General features: G+C 36.5%; 1 protein-coding gene across 1 annotated transcript in view; it reads left to right on the forward strand.

Annotated features, from left to right (window-relative positions):
* Positions 1-723: 723 nt before the first annotated feature.
* The window catches only part of LOC106062160 (solute carrier organic anion transporter family member 3A1-like), a 33,027-nt gene continuing 11,472 nt past the window's right edge, over positions 724-22,278 (forward strand). Inside the window, exons 1-10 of the mRNA XM_056036167.1 lie at positions 724-846; positions 1,358-1,512; positions 9,260-9,481; positions 10,666-10,779; positions 11,473-11,579; positions 12,385-12,502; positions 13,359-13,497; positions 16,030-16,116; positions 16,558-16,756; positions 20,675-20,836. Coding sequence (XP_055892142.1) covers positions 1,387-1,512; positions 9,260-9,481; positions 10,666-10,779; positions 11,473-11,579; positions 12,385-12,502; positions 13,359-13,497; positions 16,030-16,116; positions 16,558-16,756; positions 20,675-20,836 — 1,274 coding nt within the window. The 5' untranslated portion in view covers positions 724-846; positions 1,358-1,386. The remainder of the gene's footprint in view (positions 847-1,357; positions 1,513-9,259; positions 9,482-10,665; positions 10,780-11,472; positions 11,580-12,384; positions 12,503-13,358; positions 13,498-16,029; positions 16,117-16,557; positions 16,757-20,674; positions 20,837-22,278) is intronic.

Raw genomic sequence — 22,278 nt, forward strand, 5'->3', positions numbered from 1 at the left:
CAGCGGTCCAACAGACTAAGGGATGGGTGAAGGTGATGGTGAAGGTGATATTAACTTTAGTTTTAGTTTACAGCACACCCCCCCCACCCCCACCCCGACTCCCAGTAAGTGTACGACCAATGATTATTAGTTCACGTCGTAAGTTTGTTATTTTCAATGAAGATTATAAAACTGTTATGGCTTAAGTCTTGACTATTTTTTAATTCAATCCAAAGATCAGAATTCACCTTACAATTTTCAATCCACATCGTGTCTGGAGATGTATCACTTTTATGAATTAAAAAGAAATAAAAAATTAAAGTACGCGATCACACTATTAATTTGACAAGGTACAATTTTCGGTCTGGTAGAAGGTCAAATACATTGATACAAGGTACAAAATGGAATGTCTTTGTAAGGGTCACCAAGCATCTGCACCTCACAGGAGGACAAAGAGAAGCACAAAATAAGACAAAAAGGAGTTTTATAAACGGTGTAATGAAAAAAAAGGCATATATAATAAATAAAAAAAAACCACTTCATTAGTATTATCACCAGAACATTGCAAGCTTCAAAATGACATGAAATTTGATTTTCCCTACACAGGACGGACACACAGACTACACAAACACAAACTAAGACCTGCTTTTCCTGTTACGAGAACCGTAAAAAAAAAATGTGATCAATGAAGATGGCATTGTCTTTTTTCTTTCAAAATCTGTTAGCATCAAAGTTTTTTGGTATCTTTAATTGGCTTTCTGCCAAACTCGTCAAGTATTTGCTATAAGATGTCAAGTATCAATCAGTCGTAATATGGAACCTCTGTCATACTCTGGTACGCCAATCGCTACTGACGCACTCTAACAGGTTTGTTGATTGTAACTATTTATCTCAATTAGTTTGCATTGTGTATTTGTATTAATTGTTTAAATTAAATTACTCTTCTTTAAAAAATATTTTGAAAACGTATATATATATATATATATATATATATATATACATATTTATATATAATACGTTTGTTGTAGGCTCTACTAAATAATTTCAGGGCTCTGACAGACAGGGCCGGTCTTAGGCTACTGCAACCTATGCGGCCGCGGTGGGCCCCGCATTTTCATAGGCCCAGATGCTAGGTGTCTATTATTACATTAAACCATTATAAGTTATATTACAGGTTTCCCGCGGAATTTGCTACACGCAAGGCGCGTAAAGTTAATTAGATCGTGATATTGTACTTTGTATAGAATGAATATAATTCAAAGACAAATTTATTTTCTAATACCAAAATCTTATTAGCACCGGCCTTGCTTACAGACATTTCGGATGCTATTCAAACATCATTTTTTGTAGGTGATATAGTTTTATAAAATACCTTCAGGTGGTTGAGAGATCAAAGCGACTACAACAATGACTCAATCTGAAATGAAAACATCTTTGAAGGAAGAGTCAGCCCATAACAACTCTCATGACACAGGACACGATAATAGCGCTTCTTCTGGAGTAGCTCACAGCGGCAGCCTTGCAGCTAACGAGGTATGTCTAGTTTACCTATTAGTAGTTTATATAGAAATACCACTACACTAACGTGCCAAAATAATTAAATGTATCTTTATAGAGTATTTTTGTTGTTAAATAACTTACGAATTTACATACGCAATGGTATTTTTCACACAAAAAAAATGCTGTTTAAAAATGTCTGTTTGTAAATAAGATCGCCCTTGGCATGCCGTCGTCTCCTCTGCTTGATAAGTGTCCAATCCAGCGCAGCTGTCGAATGCCAATTAGGGCTTCTATACTGTGCACACCGACCTCCATCAGAACACAGTTACTGGTAATGTAGTCTTACCAGTGTATGCCCTGTATAAGCGAAGGCACCTTTGTTGGAAGCGTTCGAGGAGCCATATGTGCCTTCAATAGAGCAACCAGGTCTCAGAGCCATAGAAAATAGTGGTGAGAACCACTGCTTCATAAGCATTGATTTCGCCCTCACTGGCATAGTAGAATTAGGTAGCCTTAGATGCTTTCAATAGAGCACCCAGGTCTCAGAGCCATATAAAAGTGTGGTGAGAATCGCCGCTGTATTAACATTGATTTTTGTTGCTAGGTGAAGAGACTTATTCCGCCATAATCTCAGTCTAAAGCGAGCTTAAATGACGACGGCGTAACAGAGGTGCCCCCCCCCCCCAAGCAATATTAGATCAACTTAGGCGCCATTTCGCCCTCACTGGCATAGAGGAAAGTAGCTGGCAGTAGATGTCCTCTGATGAAGACAGTTGGAGAACACTCACAAAAGCTGAGGGGCAAACATCTGAGACTCAAAGAAAAGCCTTTATTGAAGACAGGCGCAGAAGACGGAAAGAAAACTTAAATATAGACCGCCGGCGGACAACGGCTTTGTCTGCATGAGGTGCGGGAAAATATGCAGGTCGCAACTGGTTTTTCGTGGTCTTATCTTATCTTATATAATACAGACGTTACTTCAAAAAAGAAGATGATTACGTCCTACGCGTCATGCATTTAGTCATGCATATTAACCAATGACTTTAATTCTGCCAAGTCACTGGTTTTCCTGGCTGGCTCAGGCAACCCATTCCATGCCCTAATAGTACTAGGGAAGAAGGAGTATTTGTACAAATGTGTCCTAGCATATGGAACAAGGAATGTACCTTTATCTTTGTGTCTTTCAGAGTATTTTATTAAATTTTGTTTTTGTATTTGAAGATTATGGTTCAGTGTTTTATGTATAATTGCTACTTTACTTTTGAGCCTTCTGTCCTGAAGGCTTTCTAAATTTAGTGATTTTACTAAAGGTGTTACTCTAGTCAAATGTGAATATTCGTTTGTTATGAATCTTACTGCTCTATTTTGTGTCTGTTCCAGTTTCTTAATGTTTTCTTGAGTTGAGGGGTCCCAAACGGAGGATGCATATTCTATTATTGGCCTAACCAAGGTTAAATAACATTTTAGTTTTATATTCTTATTTGATTTATCGATATTTCTTTTAATAAACCCTAATGCTTTGATTTTTTGATAGTTTCATCAATATGTGGTCCTGTGAAACACCGCACTCATCTTAAATCTTTGGAATCGAAGACATTTTAATTATTTGTAGCTAAAAATTCGCAATAGTATTCTAGACGTTTCTAATGAGATAATCCACATCTTCGAAAACAAAATTTCATCAATTCTTTTATAATAATACAAAAAAAAAAAAAAAACAAGGTTACAAAGACAGTTTGTGTGGAAACACAAACTTAAAATCGGCCCCCGGAGTGGTCCTCCCAGGCAGGCTTCAATATTTTCAGAATGAACATCCGAATGAAATTATATCAAAGACTAACGAGAGATAAGAATGGAGAAAGAAGGTTGACAGATCTTGTGTAGTGCTCCGACTGTGCGGCAGATCAAAGGATAGGTGCAAGTGAATGCAAAGTTAGATGTGAACCTGGCCTAACTAGTTCCCCTTTCAGACCTTGTGGTCTATAGGGCAGATGATGTAAAGTTCATCTGTTTTTGTGGCCTACGGTTAACGAGGGTGTCATGTAGCCAGCACAACGACCAACCGCTTTTACTTTTCCCCAACTAATGTCAGGTACCCATTAGAGCTGGGTAGACTCAGAGGCGCCCAAGGATTCCGAAGTTGAATATCCCAGTCTTCACCAGGATTCGAACCCGGGACCATCGGTTCTGAAGACAATTGCTTTACCAATCTGCTACCGCGCCTCTCCAGGCCTAACTGAAGTCTTATATAAATAATTTAATTGTTTTGAAAAGGCTCAATCTCTTATTCGAATCCTCAAGATACAGCAAGATATAAAAAAAAAGGTTCAAGAAAATAAACTTTATAAGATTACTATTCGTTTTAAGTTAGGTCTAGCTTATAATGCATACTAATTAGCTTTTTTTCTTTAAAAAACTGCTTGCATAACTGATTTTAAAAATTAGATTTTTCGCTTTCAGGAAAAAAAAAAAGAGTAACCGTTGCATCAGAACTTTGAATGGTCTAAAATATTGTGATGTCGGATTTTCAATATCTTTTCTAGTTTACGAGATCTAAACGGGACGGACGGACAGACGGACAGATGGTCAGACGGACAGACGGACAGACATTTCACACAAAACTAATAGCGTCTTTTCTCCTTTCGGGGGCCGCTAAAAAACAATGCAGAAAGAATGCAGTTTTCCCCAGTTTTGACGTGACTTGAAAGATGGCGTTGTTAAGTTGTTAAGTTGTCGCGCCATTTTCCTTAAGTCTCTTCTGTACGTACCATGGTCTACGTTCATCATACCTCCAGATAAAAATCGTATCATAAGTATAATTAGAGATATGACAAACAGATATATACCCACTCAATATCACACTTATATATACCCATTCAATATTACACACACTTGTGTTTAGCAAAGGTTTAACTATTTGATAATTAACTTGCGCAAGGGAATTCTTCAAAACTATTCAGACAAATACACAATAATAAATATATTTTTGAAAAAAAAAAATCGGAACCTTTAAACTATCTTCAGTTTATAAAAACTTTTTTCTTATATTGTGACAATACTAATCATAGATAATAAACCAACAATTTTCATGTATAATGAAACAAAAGCATTGAGTATGTCATAGCCTATAAGTGGCGTTTTTTATCATGTGTACAGTTCTATAAAGTTGTTCAATCGAGAACATGTAATATAGGGACTTTATTATCGATCTTCACCAATAGCTCGAGATTGAGAATTAAGCGTTCGTCTTCAGCTGACTGATCCGAACATTGCGTGCCTGGGGTCATTTTCTGCCGGACTCAGACTGAGTGGTAATGACTACAGATGTTGTGCCTGGAATCAATAAGACAAAGTAATTTTCTGCTCACAGACGAACAAGAGTTACACAACTTTATTGTCATATCGCCGGAAGAAGATTGAAATTGCTCGCTATTGGTGGCGGAGATGAACATTTGTTCTTTTGAATGAACGAAGAAGAAGAAATGCAAATACTAAAACAGAATGGGAATTTATTTTTTTATACGCTTAGAGTGGAAGAACTAGGACTAACTAACCTGAAATATAACGTGTATAGAGTATTATACAGAAAGCAACTAGGACTTTTTGAGCGCTTTCACCAAAGATGCTTGCGCTCCAGCATGGACATACGGTGGCAAGACAGCACTACAAACAACGATGTCCTTGCAAAAGTCGGTAAGGACATAATAGAGGGACTTCTTATGGTCCGACAGTTATGCCAAAGGCAGTCTTTTTTAGTGAGCTAAATGCTGGTTGACGTAACAGAGGTGCCCCAAGGGATACGTTTTAAAGACTAGCTTAGGCGCCATCTTGCCTTAGCTGACATAGAAGAGAGCACCTGGTTGCATGCGGCCTCAGAACGAGGCAGCTGGAGGTCACTCACAAAGGCCGCGGGATAAACATTTGAAGCCAAACGAAAATTCGCTGCCAAGGTCTCTTACTGTTGCGTGTGTGTTTGTTTGTTTACTTTTAGTAGTCTCCCTTGTTCTACTGTTCAGTATGCCCATGTGTTCACATGTTGTTCTCAAGTATGTTATTAGTGTGTCTTAAAGTCTCCTGTTAGTTCTTCACTTTCTTGTCATGTTAATACAATTGAGTTGTTACTTAAATAGCTGTGTTGTTATTGCATCATAATAGATAATATAACAAGGACAGACGAGGTCGGCGAAAAGAAAATCTTAATCGACCACTGGCGGACAAGGGCGAAATATGTAGGTCACAACCGGGGCTGCGTAACCACGGGAAATACTGCATTCCTCATTAATCTTCGACTCGAAGGCACAAGCCTAATTATAGATCTAGCTATTCTATTTTGCTGTCACATTGAAAAGAAAGAAAGAAAACCTAAATAAACTGCCGGCGACAGCGGCTTTGTCCGCACTAGATGCAGGAACATATGTAGGTCACATTTGGATTTGCGTGGTCTTGTTAAACCATGCACTTATCCATGATTTCCCTAATCGAAGCCCATGGTCTCTAGTATTTATCGGAAAAGTTTTTTTTTTTTTAATCTGATTAGCAAAGCCTTTACATTTCGAAACGAGTGGTCTCAAGATGAAATCTGGTTAGATGTGGTCATTTTAAGAATGTCCGTAAATGTGAATAGAGACGTTTTAGCAGAGTAACAGTAAGCAATCTGTTACAATACGTTTGATATCGTCTGCCTATATACCTGGAAGTGCGATTTAACTACTCAAGAGAATACAGTAACGTTATCACTGCACTTGTAGGTTAAATGAAACAAAACTAGAAATCTGAAAAATGGAACTCTGATGTAACTTAAATTGATAAACAGTAAATAGAAATTATGAGTGCCCCATCATCGACGAACGAAGTTCTCTAATCAAGATACGCCGTCTCTTCGTTTTGGCTTTAAGGCGTGCCAGGTTAAATAGCTTTCCATCAGATCTACTATGGATATATGCTCCATCTTCCAGGGATTTAAAAGCGCTGTTGAGTACAACTGAAAGAAGATGCCGAATAGTGTTGGAGCCAGAACGCATCCTTGTTTTACTCCGCTCTTGATGGAGAATGGCCTAGAGGTGGAGCTGTCAAACTGTACGGTGCCCTGCATGTTTTCATGAAAAGCTGACACTAGTTTCCGTAGCTTGTTTGGACAGCCGATTCTCACTAATACAGCAAACAGGCCGGTTCTGCTGACAAGGTCAAACGCCTTGGTCAAGTCAATAAAAGCTGTAAAGAGTGATTGTTTTTGTTCTATGCTTTTCTCCTGTAGCTGTCGCAGGGAGAAGATCATATCTATTGTTGATCTACCTGCACGAAAGCCACACTGCGATTCTGGGTAAACTCGTTCTGCCAAGACATTATATACGCTGAGCTTGCAGAGGGAGTCAGACCCAAGACTAATCGAGATGTCTGTAAGCGAGACACGAGAACCACTGGCAACGAACAAAGTCTGTTGGAGGAGATAGCCCAAGACCGGACAGCATGGAGACAAACTGTACGTGCTGGTACGAACTTCGCCGAGAGCAAAAGAAACGAAGCTGCTTCAGTCAAGAGAAAGAAGAAGAAAGCTGCCCTGTCAGCTAGTCCTAGGTCAGATGCATATACATGCACGAACTGTGGCAAACTTTGCCGCTACAGCATTGGCTTGATCAGTCACATCAGATTCTGCCCCGTCTCAAGACGAAACCAAAGCCGGTGACTCTCCTGGGCGCATCCGTTGTCTTCCGAGACACGAGAGGCCACATTAAATAGATACCATATTCAAACAAATTGCAGCACATTCTAACAATCTTCTTATGTAAAAGTATTTAGTCTTGCAACATAAATAACAAGCAAATTTTCACAATTGATTAGTGTAACACCTTTAGTAAAATCACTAAATTTCAAAAGCCTTCAGGATAGATAAATGTAACACCTTTAGTAAAATCACTAAATTTCAAAAGCCTTCAGGATAGATAAATGTAACACCTTTAGTAAAATCACTAAATTTCAAAAGCCTTCAGGGTAGAATACTTAAAAGTAAAGTACCAATTATACATAATTAATGAACCATAATCTTCAAATACAAAACCTTATAAACTACTCAAAAAGACACAAATATAAAGGCGCATTCCTCGTTCCATATGCTAGGACAAATTTGTACAAATACTCCTTCTTCCCTAGTGCTATTAGAGCGTGGAATGGGTTGCCAGGAAAACCAGTGACTTGTCAGAATTTAAGTCATTGGTTAATATGCATGACTGAATGCATGACGCATAAGACGTAATCATATTCTTTTTTTTTTGAAGTAACGTCTGTATTATATAAGATAAGATAAGAAGAAGATAAATGTATGAGTTTAATATCTTATGCTATTTTCTTTTTGCAATTACTGCTCTCAGCTGACAACTTCTTCAGGGAAACTGAGACCTGGATGGCAAATTGTTGGATACGATTCTTGAAAACTGCTCTAACGATTTTCCTATTACCATTAATGTACATCTTTGAGAAATTAATTACTAGCTAATTGGCAACATTTGGATATCTGTAGTTTCTCCATTTCAAGTTTTCGAAATATTTTCTAAATTTAAGTTTGGTCAAGACAATCTTTATCTTTATACCCACTGTCTTTATTAAAGATTTCAATGAATAATTAGACGTACAAGACCTTATAGCGTACAAGACCTTATAGCGCACCGTCTTATTAGAATGGTGTGATAGTAAGTGTATGTGTTTGGAGTGGCTGGTAGTGCAGTGTGTGTGCCTGTGTATGAAATGACCAGTGGACCTTGAGTGTACATGGTTGAGTGAACAGCAGTGTGTCAGGACTGTGTGTAAAAGGAAGTCAGTTAAGAGAACAAGTGGCTGGAGTAAAGAACATAAATAGAGACTAATAAAATCATTTGTTTATTGAAGCTCATGTTGTTGTAGTGGGTCTATGACAACTGGATAAATAAACCTATCATAAGAATTGTATATAGTGTGTGTAGATTTATAGATTTTATTTAGCAGAAACTTATTCGAAAAAGGGGGGAGGGGTATAAAATGTTCCAGTTTTGTTTAGTCAGTTATTTTGACGTGGGGTTGTTGAACAAAAAAAAAATGAACTCACCGATTTTCCGGCCCCGCCATCACTCTGATTGCAGACTTTTCGTTAGAGCACAATACAATTTCAATGAGTCCAAAAATGCAGGCAAAAGAAATACTTTTACAATAATCCAAATCGAATTCACATCCACTGATCCACAAACACAAAAAGGAAACCCATCCTAAATCTCTAAATCAAGAAATCTAAAAAAACACCTTTGACCCTAAACACACTAACACACTCAAATGAGGTCATTTACGCGATGCAACATAAACAAAAATGTCGCAAGTTCGCACGTGAAAAAAAATGTCAGTAAGGCGGAGACAGTTCTACAACACGATTGTGTATTATTTGTTAAGCGTAAAATGACCTCTCTAACGGAACGGTCATCCGATTTGTACGAGAGGAATGGACCTCATTCACCAATCGTAAGCAAACAACATTAAGCCACGTGGTGCTCTATCTCTTCTATATAATTTACGATCTCATATTTAATTCATGATGGTTGTCACGTGACAGTTTTTTTCGTTGTTTTATCAATAAGATCACGTGACTAAATGTTGTTTGTTTACGATTGGTGAATGAGGTCCATTGTCTTATACAAATGTGTTGGTCTACATGTACATCTTCCTTAGATTTTTAGCAGATCCTGCTCTTTGAGTTATGACCAATTTTCTTCATTTTTGCTTGTTTTATAAAGCGTAAACGCAAGTTTCAAATATTTAACAGCTTCCAAAAGACGTGCATGTTTCGGGTGACGATTGGAAAGCAACCAAGGACCCCGACAGCGACATTGACGAGGCAGACGACACAGTGGACTTGTCTTGCGGCATCTGGAAATTTCGAAGCACTGTTTTGGGATCATGGTTTTCCAATCTGTACACATTCTCTGTCGCTGTGGGACTGTCAAGTCTGTTTGCGTATATGTCCAAGAAAATAGTTTCTGTCCAGGTTAGTGTGACTTTAGCGGTCAGTGTGAGTTAAACTTAGTAATTGAAAGATGACCGCAAAATTATGTTTAAAAATGATTTTTAGAGAGTTTATTATAACTACTGTCTTAGATCTATGCCCAACAGAGTTTAACAAAGGTGGTGTTGGTCTTCTGCGTCAATTAATATTTTTGGCTATTTAATTATTGTTACTCGCGGACTTCTACACGTCAGCATTAGAGTTCAGTAAGTTTATATCAGAAGTCAGGAAGTCTATATTAGAGATCAGTAAGTCAATATCAGAAGTCAGGAAGTCTATATTAGAGATCAGTAAGTCAATATTAAAGTCAGGAAGTCTATATTCGAGATCAGTAAGTCAATATCAGACGTCAGTAAGTCTATATTAGAGAACAGCAAGTCAATATCAAAGTCAGGAAGTCTATATTAGAGATCAGTATGTCAATATTACAAGTCAGGAAGTCTATATTAAAGATCAGTTAGTCATTATTACAAGTCAGTAAGTCTATATTAGAGATCAGTAAGTCAATATCAAAGTCAGGAAGTCTATATTAGAGACCAGTAAGTCAATCTGAAGTCAGGAAGTCTATATTAGAGATCAGTAAGTCAATATTAGTGTTCAGGAGGTCAGCATTAAAGATCAGAAAGTCTATATATAGAACTCTGCATGTCAGTATTACTGTATTACTTTTGAGGACTCAGGTTTACACATTTGGAAGATAAATAGGAAGTCAGTATTATACTTGAGGAAGTCAGTATTGCATTTCAAGAGGTTAGTACTAGACTTAAGGAAGTTAGATTTAGACTTGATGAGGTCAGTATTAGGCTTTTAGGAAGTCAACTTGGAAGTCAGCATTAGACTTGATGAGGTCAGTATTAGGCTTTTAGGAAGTCAACTTGGAAGTCAGCATTAGACTTGATGAGGTCAGTATATTACCTTTCAAGAAATAATTTAATATCAAGGAAGCTAGTATTATGCTCTTTCTGAAGTCAATATTAGCCTTCAGAAAATGTATAGCCTCATTGCTATTTTTTTAAATTATTATTACGCAATTAATTATCGTCATATTTGTAATTGTTTACTTTGGTGCTTCCTTTCACATAATATTTTAATATTAACCAAATAATGAACTAACGATCTATTAAAAAAAACTCATTAAACCATTATTTATGTTTGGCCTATATCAGTTGGAGTCTCTGGAGAAACAATTCAATATCAACAACACATACGCAGGATTTTTCGAGACTGCTTCTAGAGTTGGACTTATCGCTACAATTTTGTTTGCGGGTCATTTCACACGAGTAAGTTCTCTTTGTCTATGTTTTATTTTTACATCTAAAAGTCAATTGGTTAGGGAAAAACAAACTCCATTTGAGCAGCTGTTGAGACAAACATCCATAAAAAGGCTAAAAAGAATCTAGAAATAAAAAATCACCCTTTGGGTCAGGATTTTGCGATTTTACCATCACAAAAGAGATACAAGACACAGATAACAAAGACAAGCAGACACAAGACACTCTTTTGTACCCCTGGCAATCAAATGTTTAAATAGAAACTATCTGATATGAACTTTTCACATGTAAATTAAGAGTGAGTCTTTTGTGAATGTACATTTTTTTTATAGTTATAATGTTTTGTTTGCTGAAATGCCCAAATTGTAAGACAAATTTCCTTACGGACAATACAGATTATTATTATTATTATTATCATTATTATTATTATTAATGCTTGGATCTTTTTATACATTTACTTCGTTATAGTTCACTGTGAAGTGTCACATAATTAGCTTCTTTTTGTGGCGATATTTTTTAGTAGTTCGCCCATGGTTATGTGACATTCACTGAACAATTAAAGAGGGGTGGTCAATAAGTAAATCAGTAGGCTCGGGATTTCATGTTCAAATGAGAGTATAATGGAATGGGTCTCTCAGCCTAAAAACAAAAATAGATGTCTATTAAGCAGGCTGAAAAATGTATTAATTTTCTTTCATTTAGAAAGCCCACATTCCTGTGGTGATTGGGACCGCTGGTATCATCCAGGGATTGCTACTCATTGCTCCAGCCATTTTGCAATTGGCTGATCCATATACACTTCCGGTTTTGTGAGTACAATTATTTTATTTCAGAAATCTCCAAGAGTTGTGTAGTGTTACCTCCCCTGGTTTTGCGACCTATTTAATTTAATCTGAAATTTACGTTAAAATGGCTCAGATTTTGTGAACGTGAAATTGACTGCTGGATTGTAGTTGATCTTGCAGCTATACACATTTGATATATCATTTCTCAATTATATATATATTTTGTGTCCTGGCACCAGAACTTAAAAAAAAAAAAAAATCATATTACGAAAGCGTGGTGGCTAGGGGATGGCTGCCTGGTCTTGCGGTTTGCGCGCTGGATTGTCGTTTGGATTTATCGATGGTCAGGGTTCAAACCCTGCCCGCTCCCATCCCCCGTTGTCCTGCGGGAGGTTTGGACTAGGAAGTAAACTATCTTCAACTCTGAAGGAACATCCGAAATATGTAAAACATTTTACAAACATAAGTTCTGAACGAATTGATCTCGGGTATGGATTATTGGTGACAACTAGGAATTTTAATATCGGAAATTTACGACTGACCTGAGTCCACCTGGGTACCTGACATTAGTTGACATAAAGGTCGTTGGTCATTTTTCTGGCCACATGTCACCTTCGTAATCCATCGTCCATATAAACACGTGACTTGTACATCATCTGCCCTATAGATCGCGGTGTCTTTATTTTATTTTATGATTCATTGCAATTTTCGTAATTACCTATTTTCATTTAAGTTGATTAAATAAGAAATAAGCCTAACCATCATCTGATCATGACGGGAACTTCTGCTAGTCTATGATTTAAAAAAAACAAACACTTTTTTTTCTCAGGAGCTACGTGAATCAAAGTAACGGTTCCCACGAAAGTGACAAGTACATGTGTGGTGCCACAATTATAAATGAGACCGCAAACGGCACAACCTTATCACCCAATACCAACGAAAAAGAAGTAAGCGAAGATAACTCTACCCTTTTCATATTGCTACGCGCATCATTTTTTTTTCTTCTTTCTGCGCCTACATTATAAATGTCAAGTTATTAGAAAGCTTATATCAACTCACAGTCTGTTTTGTAATAAATTCTCCCACTTTCCATTCTCGGATCACGTTGAACACTGTACACGATTATTCATTGTGGATGATAACGAATGAATCAATCAGAATACATTAACCAGTTCATTATCTAATATATAAAGCAGAAAGTAAGGCGTATGTATGTATGTTCCAAGTAAGAATCACAACCGTTTGACCACTCTTGATAAAACGTGGCACACAAGTTCCTTAGATCATGTCGGAGACCGTAGTTTATGTTTTATGTCCCTCGCACAACAGGAGGGCCCCCAAAATTGACCTATTTGTATCTCTTTGAAATAACGAAACTTTTTAATAAATCGGGTAAACCCGTTTTCACAGAAATTTATATTGAATATGAATCTGTCGGCTGAACGGGTAAACCCATTTTCATACTCTAGGCCTGCTTTTATTTTCGTGGCAAAGTAAAAAATATGAAGGGAACATTCTCTAAATTAGATCAGATCTAAATTCAATCCAGTAGATCAGACATACACAAACTAAGGCCCGCGGGCCTCGGGTCAGATCTGGCTAGTTTTTATAAATAAAAGGGGAGATTAATCTTACAGTAATGGGAGGTGTGGCAGTTACAGTGCGTTTTTCTTATTTTATAATATTATTTTTTAAAGAACCATTTAAAAATATTTTTCTTTTTTTCTAACACTCTTATTAGTTACTTCTATAGGTACATTTTGCCACACCTGACTTTAAATTCAGACCTTTCTCATTTCTCAGATAAGTCATGCTGCACTTATTCTGGTAATGGTAGTTTTAACTTTAAAAAGTGTCACGGAGTCTTTCCACACTTACTACCTCCCGTCTGTATACGTGGACGACAATATGCTGGACAAAACAAAGATGTCTTTTTTTCTAGGTCAGTGATATTTATTTTTTAAGCTAGTTTTTTTTTTATTTGTAGATCAATTTTTTTCTAGGTTAGTGATATTTATTTTCTAAGCTAGTTTTTTTTTTATTTGTAGATCAATTTTTTTCTAGGTTAGTGATGTTTTCTCTAGAGTAGTGATGTTTTTCTAGGTCAGTGATTTTTTTCTAGGTCAGTGATTTTTTTCTAGGTCAGTGATGTTTATTTTTTAAGCTAGTTTTTTTTTTATTTGTAGATCAATTTTTTTCTAGGTTAGTGATATTTATTTTCTAAGCTAGTTTTTTTTTTATTTGTAGATCAATTTTTTTCTAGGTTAGTGATGTTTTCTCTAGAGTAGTGATGTTTTTCTAGGTCAGTGATTTTTTTCTAGGTCAATTTTTTTTACTATTTCAGTCTATAATATGTTTACTGAACATTTAGAACTATAGAGATTTCACTTGACACTCATTATGACACTCATTATGAAACTAACACAGTGTTCATAATACCAATAAAACATAACGGAATTTCATTGTATAACGAGGTATACAAACGGGGATAGCTCGATTAGGTGGAATGTGCGATTATCACGGCTTGGTTTAAGATCTAGTATCATGGATATTAGAGCACACTTAGCGTGTATAGTATCAGAAAGGTCACAGTGCATTAAGAAAGCTATAGAATTATGGAGAATCAATAAAGTTTACGTAAGTCAAAGTGCAATAAGAATAAAAAAAGTACATTTATCAGCGGAGAATGAAAATGTTATCTGTTTCTATGGCCGACGGTTAACAAGGGTCTCATGTGACCAGCATAACGGCAAAACATTCCTCTTCCCAACTGATGTTTGATACCCATTATAAATGTGTGAAGTTAGAGACGTCATATAGATGTGTGAAGTTAGAGACGTCATATAAGTATGTGAAGTTAGAGACGTTATATAGATGTGTTAGTTACAGACGTCATATAGATATGTTAGTTAGAGACGTCCTATAGATGTGTGAAGTTAGAGACGTCATATAGATGTGTTAGTTAGAGACGTAATATAGATATGTGAAGCTAGAGACGTCATATAAATGTATTATTAAGAGACGTCCTATAGATGTGTTTGTTAGAGACGTCCTATAAATGTGTTAGTAAGCGACGTCCTATAGATGTGTTAGTTTGAGACGTCCTATAAATGTGTTAGTTAGAGACGTCCTATAAATGTGTGAAGTTAGAGACTTCCTATATATGTGTGAAGTTAGAGACGTCATATAAATGTATTATTAAGAGACGTCCTATAGATGTGTTTGTTAGAGACGTCCTATAAATGTGTTAGTAAGCGACGTCCTATAGATGTGTTAGTTTGAGACGTCCTATAAATGTGTTAGAGACGTCCTATAAATGTGTGAAGTTAGAGACTTCCTATATATGTGTGAAGTTAGAGACGTCCTATAAATGTGTTAGTAAGAGACGTCCTATAAATGTGTTAGTTAGAGACGTCCTATAAATGTGTGAAGTTAGAGACGTCCTATAAATGTGTTAGTAAGAGACGTCTTATAGATGTGTTAGTTTGAGACGTCCTATAAATGTGTTAGTTAGAGACGTCCTATAAATGTGTACGCCCTATAAATGTGTGAAGTTAGAGACATCCTATAAATGTGTTAGTTAGAGACGTCCTATAAATGTGTGAAGTTAGAGACGTCCTATAAATGTGTGAAGTTAGAGACGTCCTATAAATGTGTTAGTTAGAGACGTCCTATAAATGTGTGAAGTTAGAGACGTCCTATACATGTGTGAAGTTAGAGACGTCCTATAAATGTGTGAAGTTAGAGACGTCCTATACATGTGTTAGTTAGGGACTTCCTATAAATGTGTGAAGTTAGAGACGTCCTATAAATCTCGAGATTAAGAATCTCATGATTCGAACACGAGGCCCTTCTGTTGGAAATCCAAGCGCTCTACCACTCAGCCAGCATGCTAAACAAACTAGTGTACTGTTATGGTTTGAGTCTGTTTCAAAGGGGGATAATGATAAAAGGGAGCATTTATTGTTGGCCTTAAAGAAAGTGGAAATTAAGAGAGATTCTGATGTTAAGAACGAAAGACGATCTAGAGACATGAAAGAATAAAGACGTGTTTTTGTTATCAGTTAGCTTGTGTTTTATATAAAGTCATTTCACTACAATTAGAGATTTAACATTTAAAATCTGTAAAAAAAAAAAAAAAACAACAACAATGTAGTAAAAGTTATACTGATTTTTTGTTCACAATAGAAGTTTGTTCAAGTTTTTAAAAGTTTATTTATTAAGAAAGAAATATGCCTTCATCAGTTTAGTTGTAACTGCTGTTTGAAGCTACAAGTCAACGACTGTCATCAACATGTATTGTGAAGGTCAAAGTGCACCAAACCAAACCAAATTTATTGTAGTATCATGAAGACCAGAATGATGTGAACTCGCTTTCGTAGCACGAAAACTCAATAAACTCACACTGTAAAGTTAGTAGTGTCTTTACTCATATATGTATGTCTATTTTACTTTTTTTTTTTCAAATTTTTAGGTCTTCGTTTCCTAATTGATGGTATGTCTGGACCTCTTGGCACAGAGCTCAATGGTTTTCTTACAGAGATACCAATCGATTTGAAAAGTAGGTTTAAATCGTTATTAAATTAACAAGAAACTTTAAAATATTTTCGTCACCCAAAATTTAGTCATCAAGTTTGAGATTTTTATTCAGAGAATAAATAAATTCAAAGTTCTACCTCCCCTTTCCCAAATCGCTATGTATATAAATCTCAATATTATTTCCAGTTTATTTTCTTTACACAGTTTCTAAAGTCTAAACCACTTATAAATATTATCATAGTTCTAAATGAATATTCCAATAACAATTTATAGGATCTTTAGCAATAACTATTTATAGGATCTTTAGCAATAACAATTTATAGGATCTTTAGCAATAACAATTTATAGGATCTTTAGCAATAACAATTTATAGGATCTTTAGCAATAACAATTTATAAGATCTTTAGCAATAACAATTTATAGGATCTTTAGCAATAATTATAATTTTTTTTTCACTATCAAGAGACAGACATGGATACAAAGGATGGCCGATTTGTCGCAGCCTGGTGGTTGGCTTTCTTAGTGTGTGGAGCCGGCCTTGTTGTAACTTCTTTTCCACTGCTGTTGTTTCCGAAGTCCTTGGTTTCTGAAAAGGATAAACTTCGAGCGCTGAGAAGAGCATACACTGGTGGTGTACTGGAAGAGAAAGAAGAGAAACCAAGGTTTACAAGTGCATTTTTATTGTTACTTATTATTGTCAATAGAAAGTCTGTGATACCTATCTTCAATACTCATGATAAATAAAATCTTTAATAAATTATTTATTTCAAGGAATTTTCATCAAAGTCGTAGCGTAAAGATAAAGTTATCTTAGCTGTTTTAAAGTTTCGCGTGGTGCTGTGCTGTCCCACTGGACTATTGGAATCTACAGCACATTAAAAGTGTGTTAGTGGTGTGTTAATTATTTCCAATTGGTGTTTGCTAATGATGTGTTAGTAAGGTCCTAATAGTGAGGTAATAAGAGAATGCAAAACCAAAATAAAAATTTGAAAAGAAGGTGGCCTCTCTGTAGTACACCTACACCTTAAGAGTGGCTGTGTTGGCCTGAAGCCTATACTTTAAAAGTGGCTGTGTTGGCCTGAAGCCTAAGCCTTAAGAGTGGCTGTGTTAGCCTGAAGCCTAAGCCTTAAGAGTGGTTGTGTTGGCCTGAAGCCTATACTTTAAAAGTGGCTGTGTTGACCTGAAGCCTAAGCCTTAAGAGTGGCTGTGTTGGACTGAAGCCTATACTTTAAAAGTGGCTGTGTTGGCCTGAAGCCTAAGCCTTAAGAGTGGCTGTGTTGGACTGAAGCCTATACTTTAAAAGTGGCTGTGTTGACCTGAAGCCTAAGCCTTAAGAGTGGCTGTGTTGACCTGAAGCCTAAGCCTTAAGAGTGGTTGTGTTGGCCTGAAGCCTAAGCCTTAAGAGTGGCTGTGTTGGCCTGAAGCCTAAGCCTTAAGAGTGGCTGTGTTGACCTGAAGCCTAAGCCTTAAGAGTGGTTGTGTTGGCCTAAAGTCTAAGCCTTGACAGTGGCTGTGTTGGCCTTAAGCCTAAGCCTTAAGAGTGGCTGTGTTGACCTGAGGCCAAGCTGGTAACACAGAAGCAAGTGGCAACTAAACACACTTTGCATGACCTTATAGAACCTTTTAAGGGGAATCACTCCTGTCTTTACAAGTACTCTTCTTCTTCTTCTTCTTAGCCCCCTTTGGGGGTCGATTGACGATCTGTCAGGGGTAGCATAAGACCATCGAAAATATGGATTATTATTGTCTATCTCTTCTATTGCTGTGTGTGTGTAAAGGGGGGGGGGGGTCGCGGCAAAGTGAGGAATTGTAAAAAGCGGTCGCCGAGCTTAAAAGGTTGAGAACCGCTGTTTTAGCCAGCTTTATTGCTGCTGAGCTGTGAGCTCTTTTGCAGACTGTGCCAAGGAAAAAAAGAGTGCTGTTTTCTTCAGTTGTTCAGCACTGTCGTACAGTGGTGGTTATGTTGGCCTGTAGTGGAAGTAGGGTCTGCCTCAGGTGGATTAGGGAGGGGCATTCAAAGAGGATATGGTTTACAGTTTCAAAGAGATGAGCGCAGTGTCTGAAAAGGGAAGTTGTGTGGAGTTTATTTAGTTCAGGTGGTAATTTAATAGAGGTTTGTGTTCTGTTCTTAGTTGGAAAATTGTAGATTGTTCTTTGCGGGGGAGGAAGTTAATACTGTCCAGTTTGTTAGGCCTAGTCATTTCTTTGTACAAGGCTCTGCCTGTGTTTCCTGATGCCCATTGGTTGAGACACTCCTCTTTGTGATTGTTGACTAACATTGACCTTAGGGTGAGGTAGTTAACAGGTCTATCTGGTTGTTCCATAGATGAACCTGCCTTTGATAGCATATCTGCCTTTTCATTTCCCATGATGCCTTACAAGTATATATAATATATATATATATATATATATATATATATATATATATATATATATATAATGATGTGCTAATGATTAAATATCAGGTGACCGAGCCTCGCTCGGATAAATAATTTGTGAAGGAAGGATATATACCCGAAGTCATTTTGGGAATATTGTTGTAATTACGAAAATGAACGATGGGTAAAGACTCAATCCGAAGAGTAGCTTTTTCGTTCTGTCAGTTCTCAATGTAATAGTACATGGCGATTTGAATAGAAAGTCCCCCCAACAGTAGGTCTATAGAAAACCACAGCTCACGTCTTAACGTTTTACATTGCTTCTTTCGCGTAAAACTATTGGGCTATTGTTGTAATTACGAAAATGAACGATCAGATAAAGACTACTAATCTGAAGAGTTGCTTTAGTGTTCTGTTAGTTCTAAATGTAATTGCACATGGCGATTAAATATAAAGTCTCTTAAGTCCTCCTATAGTCTAGACCAACCACATCTCACATCCGTCTTATAGTTTTACAATCCATCTTTTGCGTAAAACTATTGTAGGCCTACTATTATTGGCTTGGAAGAAAGTCTTTGCAGTGTTACTTCTCAGATGGTTACGTTCAGACATTTAATTATGGAATTAGTATACATTCATTATGGCTTTAGTACGAAACATCAAGTGACGCAAATCTCTACGTTATAGGGTAAAATAGGCACTTTGTGACAAAGTAAAATGGCAAATTTTTTCTTAATAGGCTTAAATCATTGCATTAGTTTTCTAAAGAAACGTTTCCGTGGGGCACCTCTGTTACGCCGAAAAATATGTTCGTCCCCCATACGGGATACGTGCCCTGCCCAGCCTGACTGTGGGACTATAAGAAGTTCGCAAGTAAAGCGCAGAGAAGCTGTGTTATGACCATTTCCTTTGTTTTGGTACAGGACAGTAGACACCGAAGCATGAACACATGGTAATAATTCACCAGCAAAATAATAATAATAATAAGGCTTGTCTTCGAGTCCAAAAATTAATGAGGATTGCAGCTGTGACCTACATATTTTGCCACATACAGGGCAAGCATAACCATTGTCCGCGTTGATCGATTAAGATTTTCTTTTAGCGTCTGCGTCTGTCCTCGGCAGCAGATTTTATTTTGGTCTCAAATGTGTATCCGCGTCCTTTGTATAGATGGAATTCTTTAAGTCCGACAGTTACGCTGGACAGAGCAGTATCCTGTATGGGAGACGAATCTCAGACGAACGTATGCCAAAGGCAGTCTTTTTTGGTGAGCTAAAAAGTAGTCGACGTAACACCGTAACGCTTAAAAGACCAGTTTAGGCGCCAACTTGCCTTAGCTGACATAGAAGAGAGCACCTGGTTGCATGTGGCTTTAGGACGAGACAGCTGGAGGTCACCAGCAAAATAAACAACAATGTAAAATGTATCTACACCACTCTACGCAATTAAAGAGTAAACAATTTATTAAGCACTTAAAACACAATAACTAATCATACATCGGCACATTTAATTTCATTACTTTTCTTTCATAGTTCTATAATAAATCAATCTACAGTAAGATGGTGCGCAAATGTTTAATTAGGTCTAATGGTTCTTTAAAACTTGTTCTTGTTTGCAAAGAAATATTTTAGTGTACTGCGATAAGCCTAGTGACGTAAGCAGCGTTTTTCCCGTTTACGTCATGGAAAATTTTCATTCATAAAACATTCTAGCCAAAATTAATTTTTCGATAATGAGGCATTTTCAAACCGATATAACGGTCGACCTCGAGTTTTCCCGATGTGGCCAATGAGTTGAGAATTTTTTTCTCACTATTATGCACATACCGTGAACTTTTAAAGAAAATCGTTAGAGCCGTTTTCGAAATAAAATTTATATATATATATAAATATAAATATACATACATACATACATACATACATACAAGAATTGCTCGCTTAAGAGTATAGGATAAATTTAGTACTATTAATGTGTGTGTGATTTTGAGTACTTTATATATATATAAAGATATATATATATATATATATATATATACATATATATATATATATATATATATATATATATATATATAGATAGATAGATAGATAGATAGATAGATAGATAGATAGATAGATAGATATTTAAGATATATATATATATATATATATATATATATATATATAATTTAACTAAACGATTGATCTATAATCTTCAATACAGTACCTCCGAGAAAAAGTCGTCAGTACCTAAAATAGTATTAGAGGTAGAAGGTCAAGGAAGCAAAGATATAACTGACCACACTGACCGCTCTAATGGTCATCATAAGCACGAGAACGAGAGAAAAGGCTCAGTACAATCAGTGAATGTACCAATGATCAGAAAGTAAGCAAATTTTCAACTTCATCGAATTCAAGCAAAAAGAATTAATTAAAAGTTGTTCATAATTTTTTTGGCGTTTCTATTCAAATTTTTGGTGTCAGTTTTTAATATCAAAATTTAATTATTAGCCTATATATGCACACAATGCTGGTCATATTTATAATCTTTTAATATTTAATTTTATACTCTAATTTTCTGTAGTTAATTTCCGTACAGTGTGATTGACCTTTACGATTTCATTATAACACCCCCAAGGGGAAAAGAAGCTATTGGTTTTGTGTGGCCTGTCTGTCCGTCCGTTCGTCAGTCCGGTTTATATCTCAGAAACTAGAAGCGAAAATAAAAATTGGACATCATGATATTTTAGATCCTAGATCTATGTCTAATTTGTATGACAAATAACAGTGAAGATATTAATTTTTTATTAGCTAGGGGAAATAAGTTGTACACAAATGTAACTTAAAGTAGGTCAAGAATTATTTTTTTTTCGTGTTGCCAATTTATCTAATTTTGTTAGAAGAATAAATCTTTTTTTGGTTTCTCTTCATTACATGTAACATGTTATTAATTTTGAATGTAATAATAATGATACAAATAATAATTATTATTTTAAAAAATATAGGTGTACGCTAAATGATTATAGGAAGACGCTGTGGCTGATGGGTAAAGTACTTGGAACCGAAAGTCCCGTGTTCGAATCCAGGACTACTTCGGGGGGCCGATTTTTTCTGATGGCTATTGTCAAAGTTTCTAACTTTAAAACTTTTTATTTTGGCTATGCTTTAAAAATAATTGTGTCCGGGAACTTCTATTGCTTCTCTGTTGCGTTGCAGCACAAGAGTTTTCTCCCCATGGCGCATTCCAGAAATAAATGGCTTATACGTTCGTCATAGGAGGCTCTATGGCTGAGTGGTAAAGCGCTTGACTTTTGAAAAAAAATAGTCCGGGTTTGAATCATGTCAAAGAATGACATTTTTAATTTCGGTAACGTTAGGGCGCCCTTGAGTCCACGCAGCTCTAAAGGGTACCTGACATCTGCTGAGTTAAAGTAAACGCGGCTCGTCTTTGTGATGGCCTCACGACTCCCTCGTTAACCGCAGAAACAGATGATCTTTATATCATCTGCCCACCAGATGACCTTCATATCATCTGCCCATCAGATGACATTTATGTCATCTGCCCACAAGATGACCTTTAAGTCATCTGCCTATCAGATGACCTTTATATCATCTGCCCACCAGATGACCTTCATATCATCTGCCCACCAGATGACCTTCATATCATCTGCCCACCAGATGACCTTCATATCATCTGCCCACCAGATGACCTTCATATCATCTGCCCACCAGATGTCCTTCATATCATCTGCCCACCAGATGACCTTCATATCATCTGCCCACCAGATGACCTTTATATCATCTGCCCACCAGATGACCTTCATATCA

Source organism: Biomphalaria glabrata, chromosome 7 (assembly GCF_947242115.1).
Source record: "Biomphalaria glabrata chromosome 7, xgBioGlab47.1, whole genome shotgun sequence".
NCBI classification, from domain to species: domain Eukaryota; kingdom Metazoa; phylum Mollusca; class Gastropoda; family Planorbidae; genus Biomphalaria; species Biomphalaria glabrata.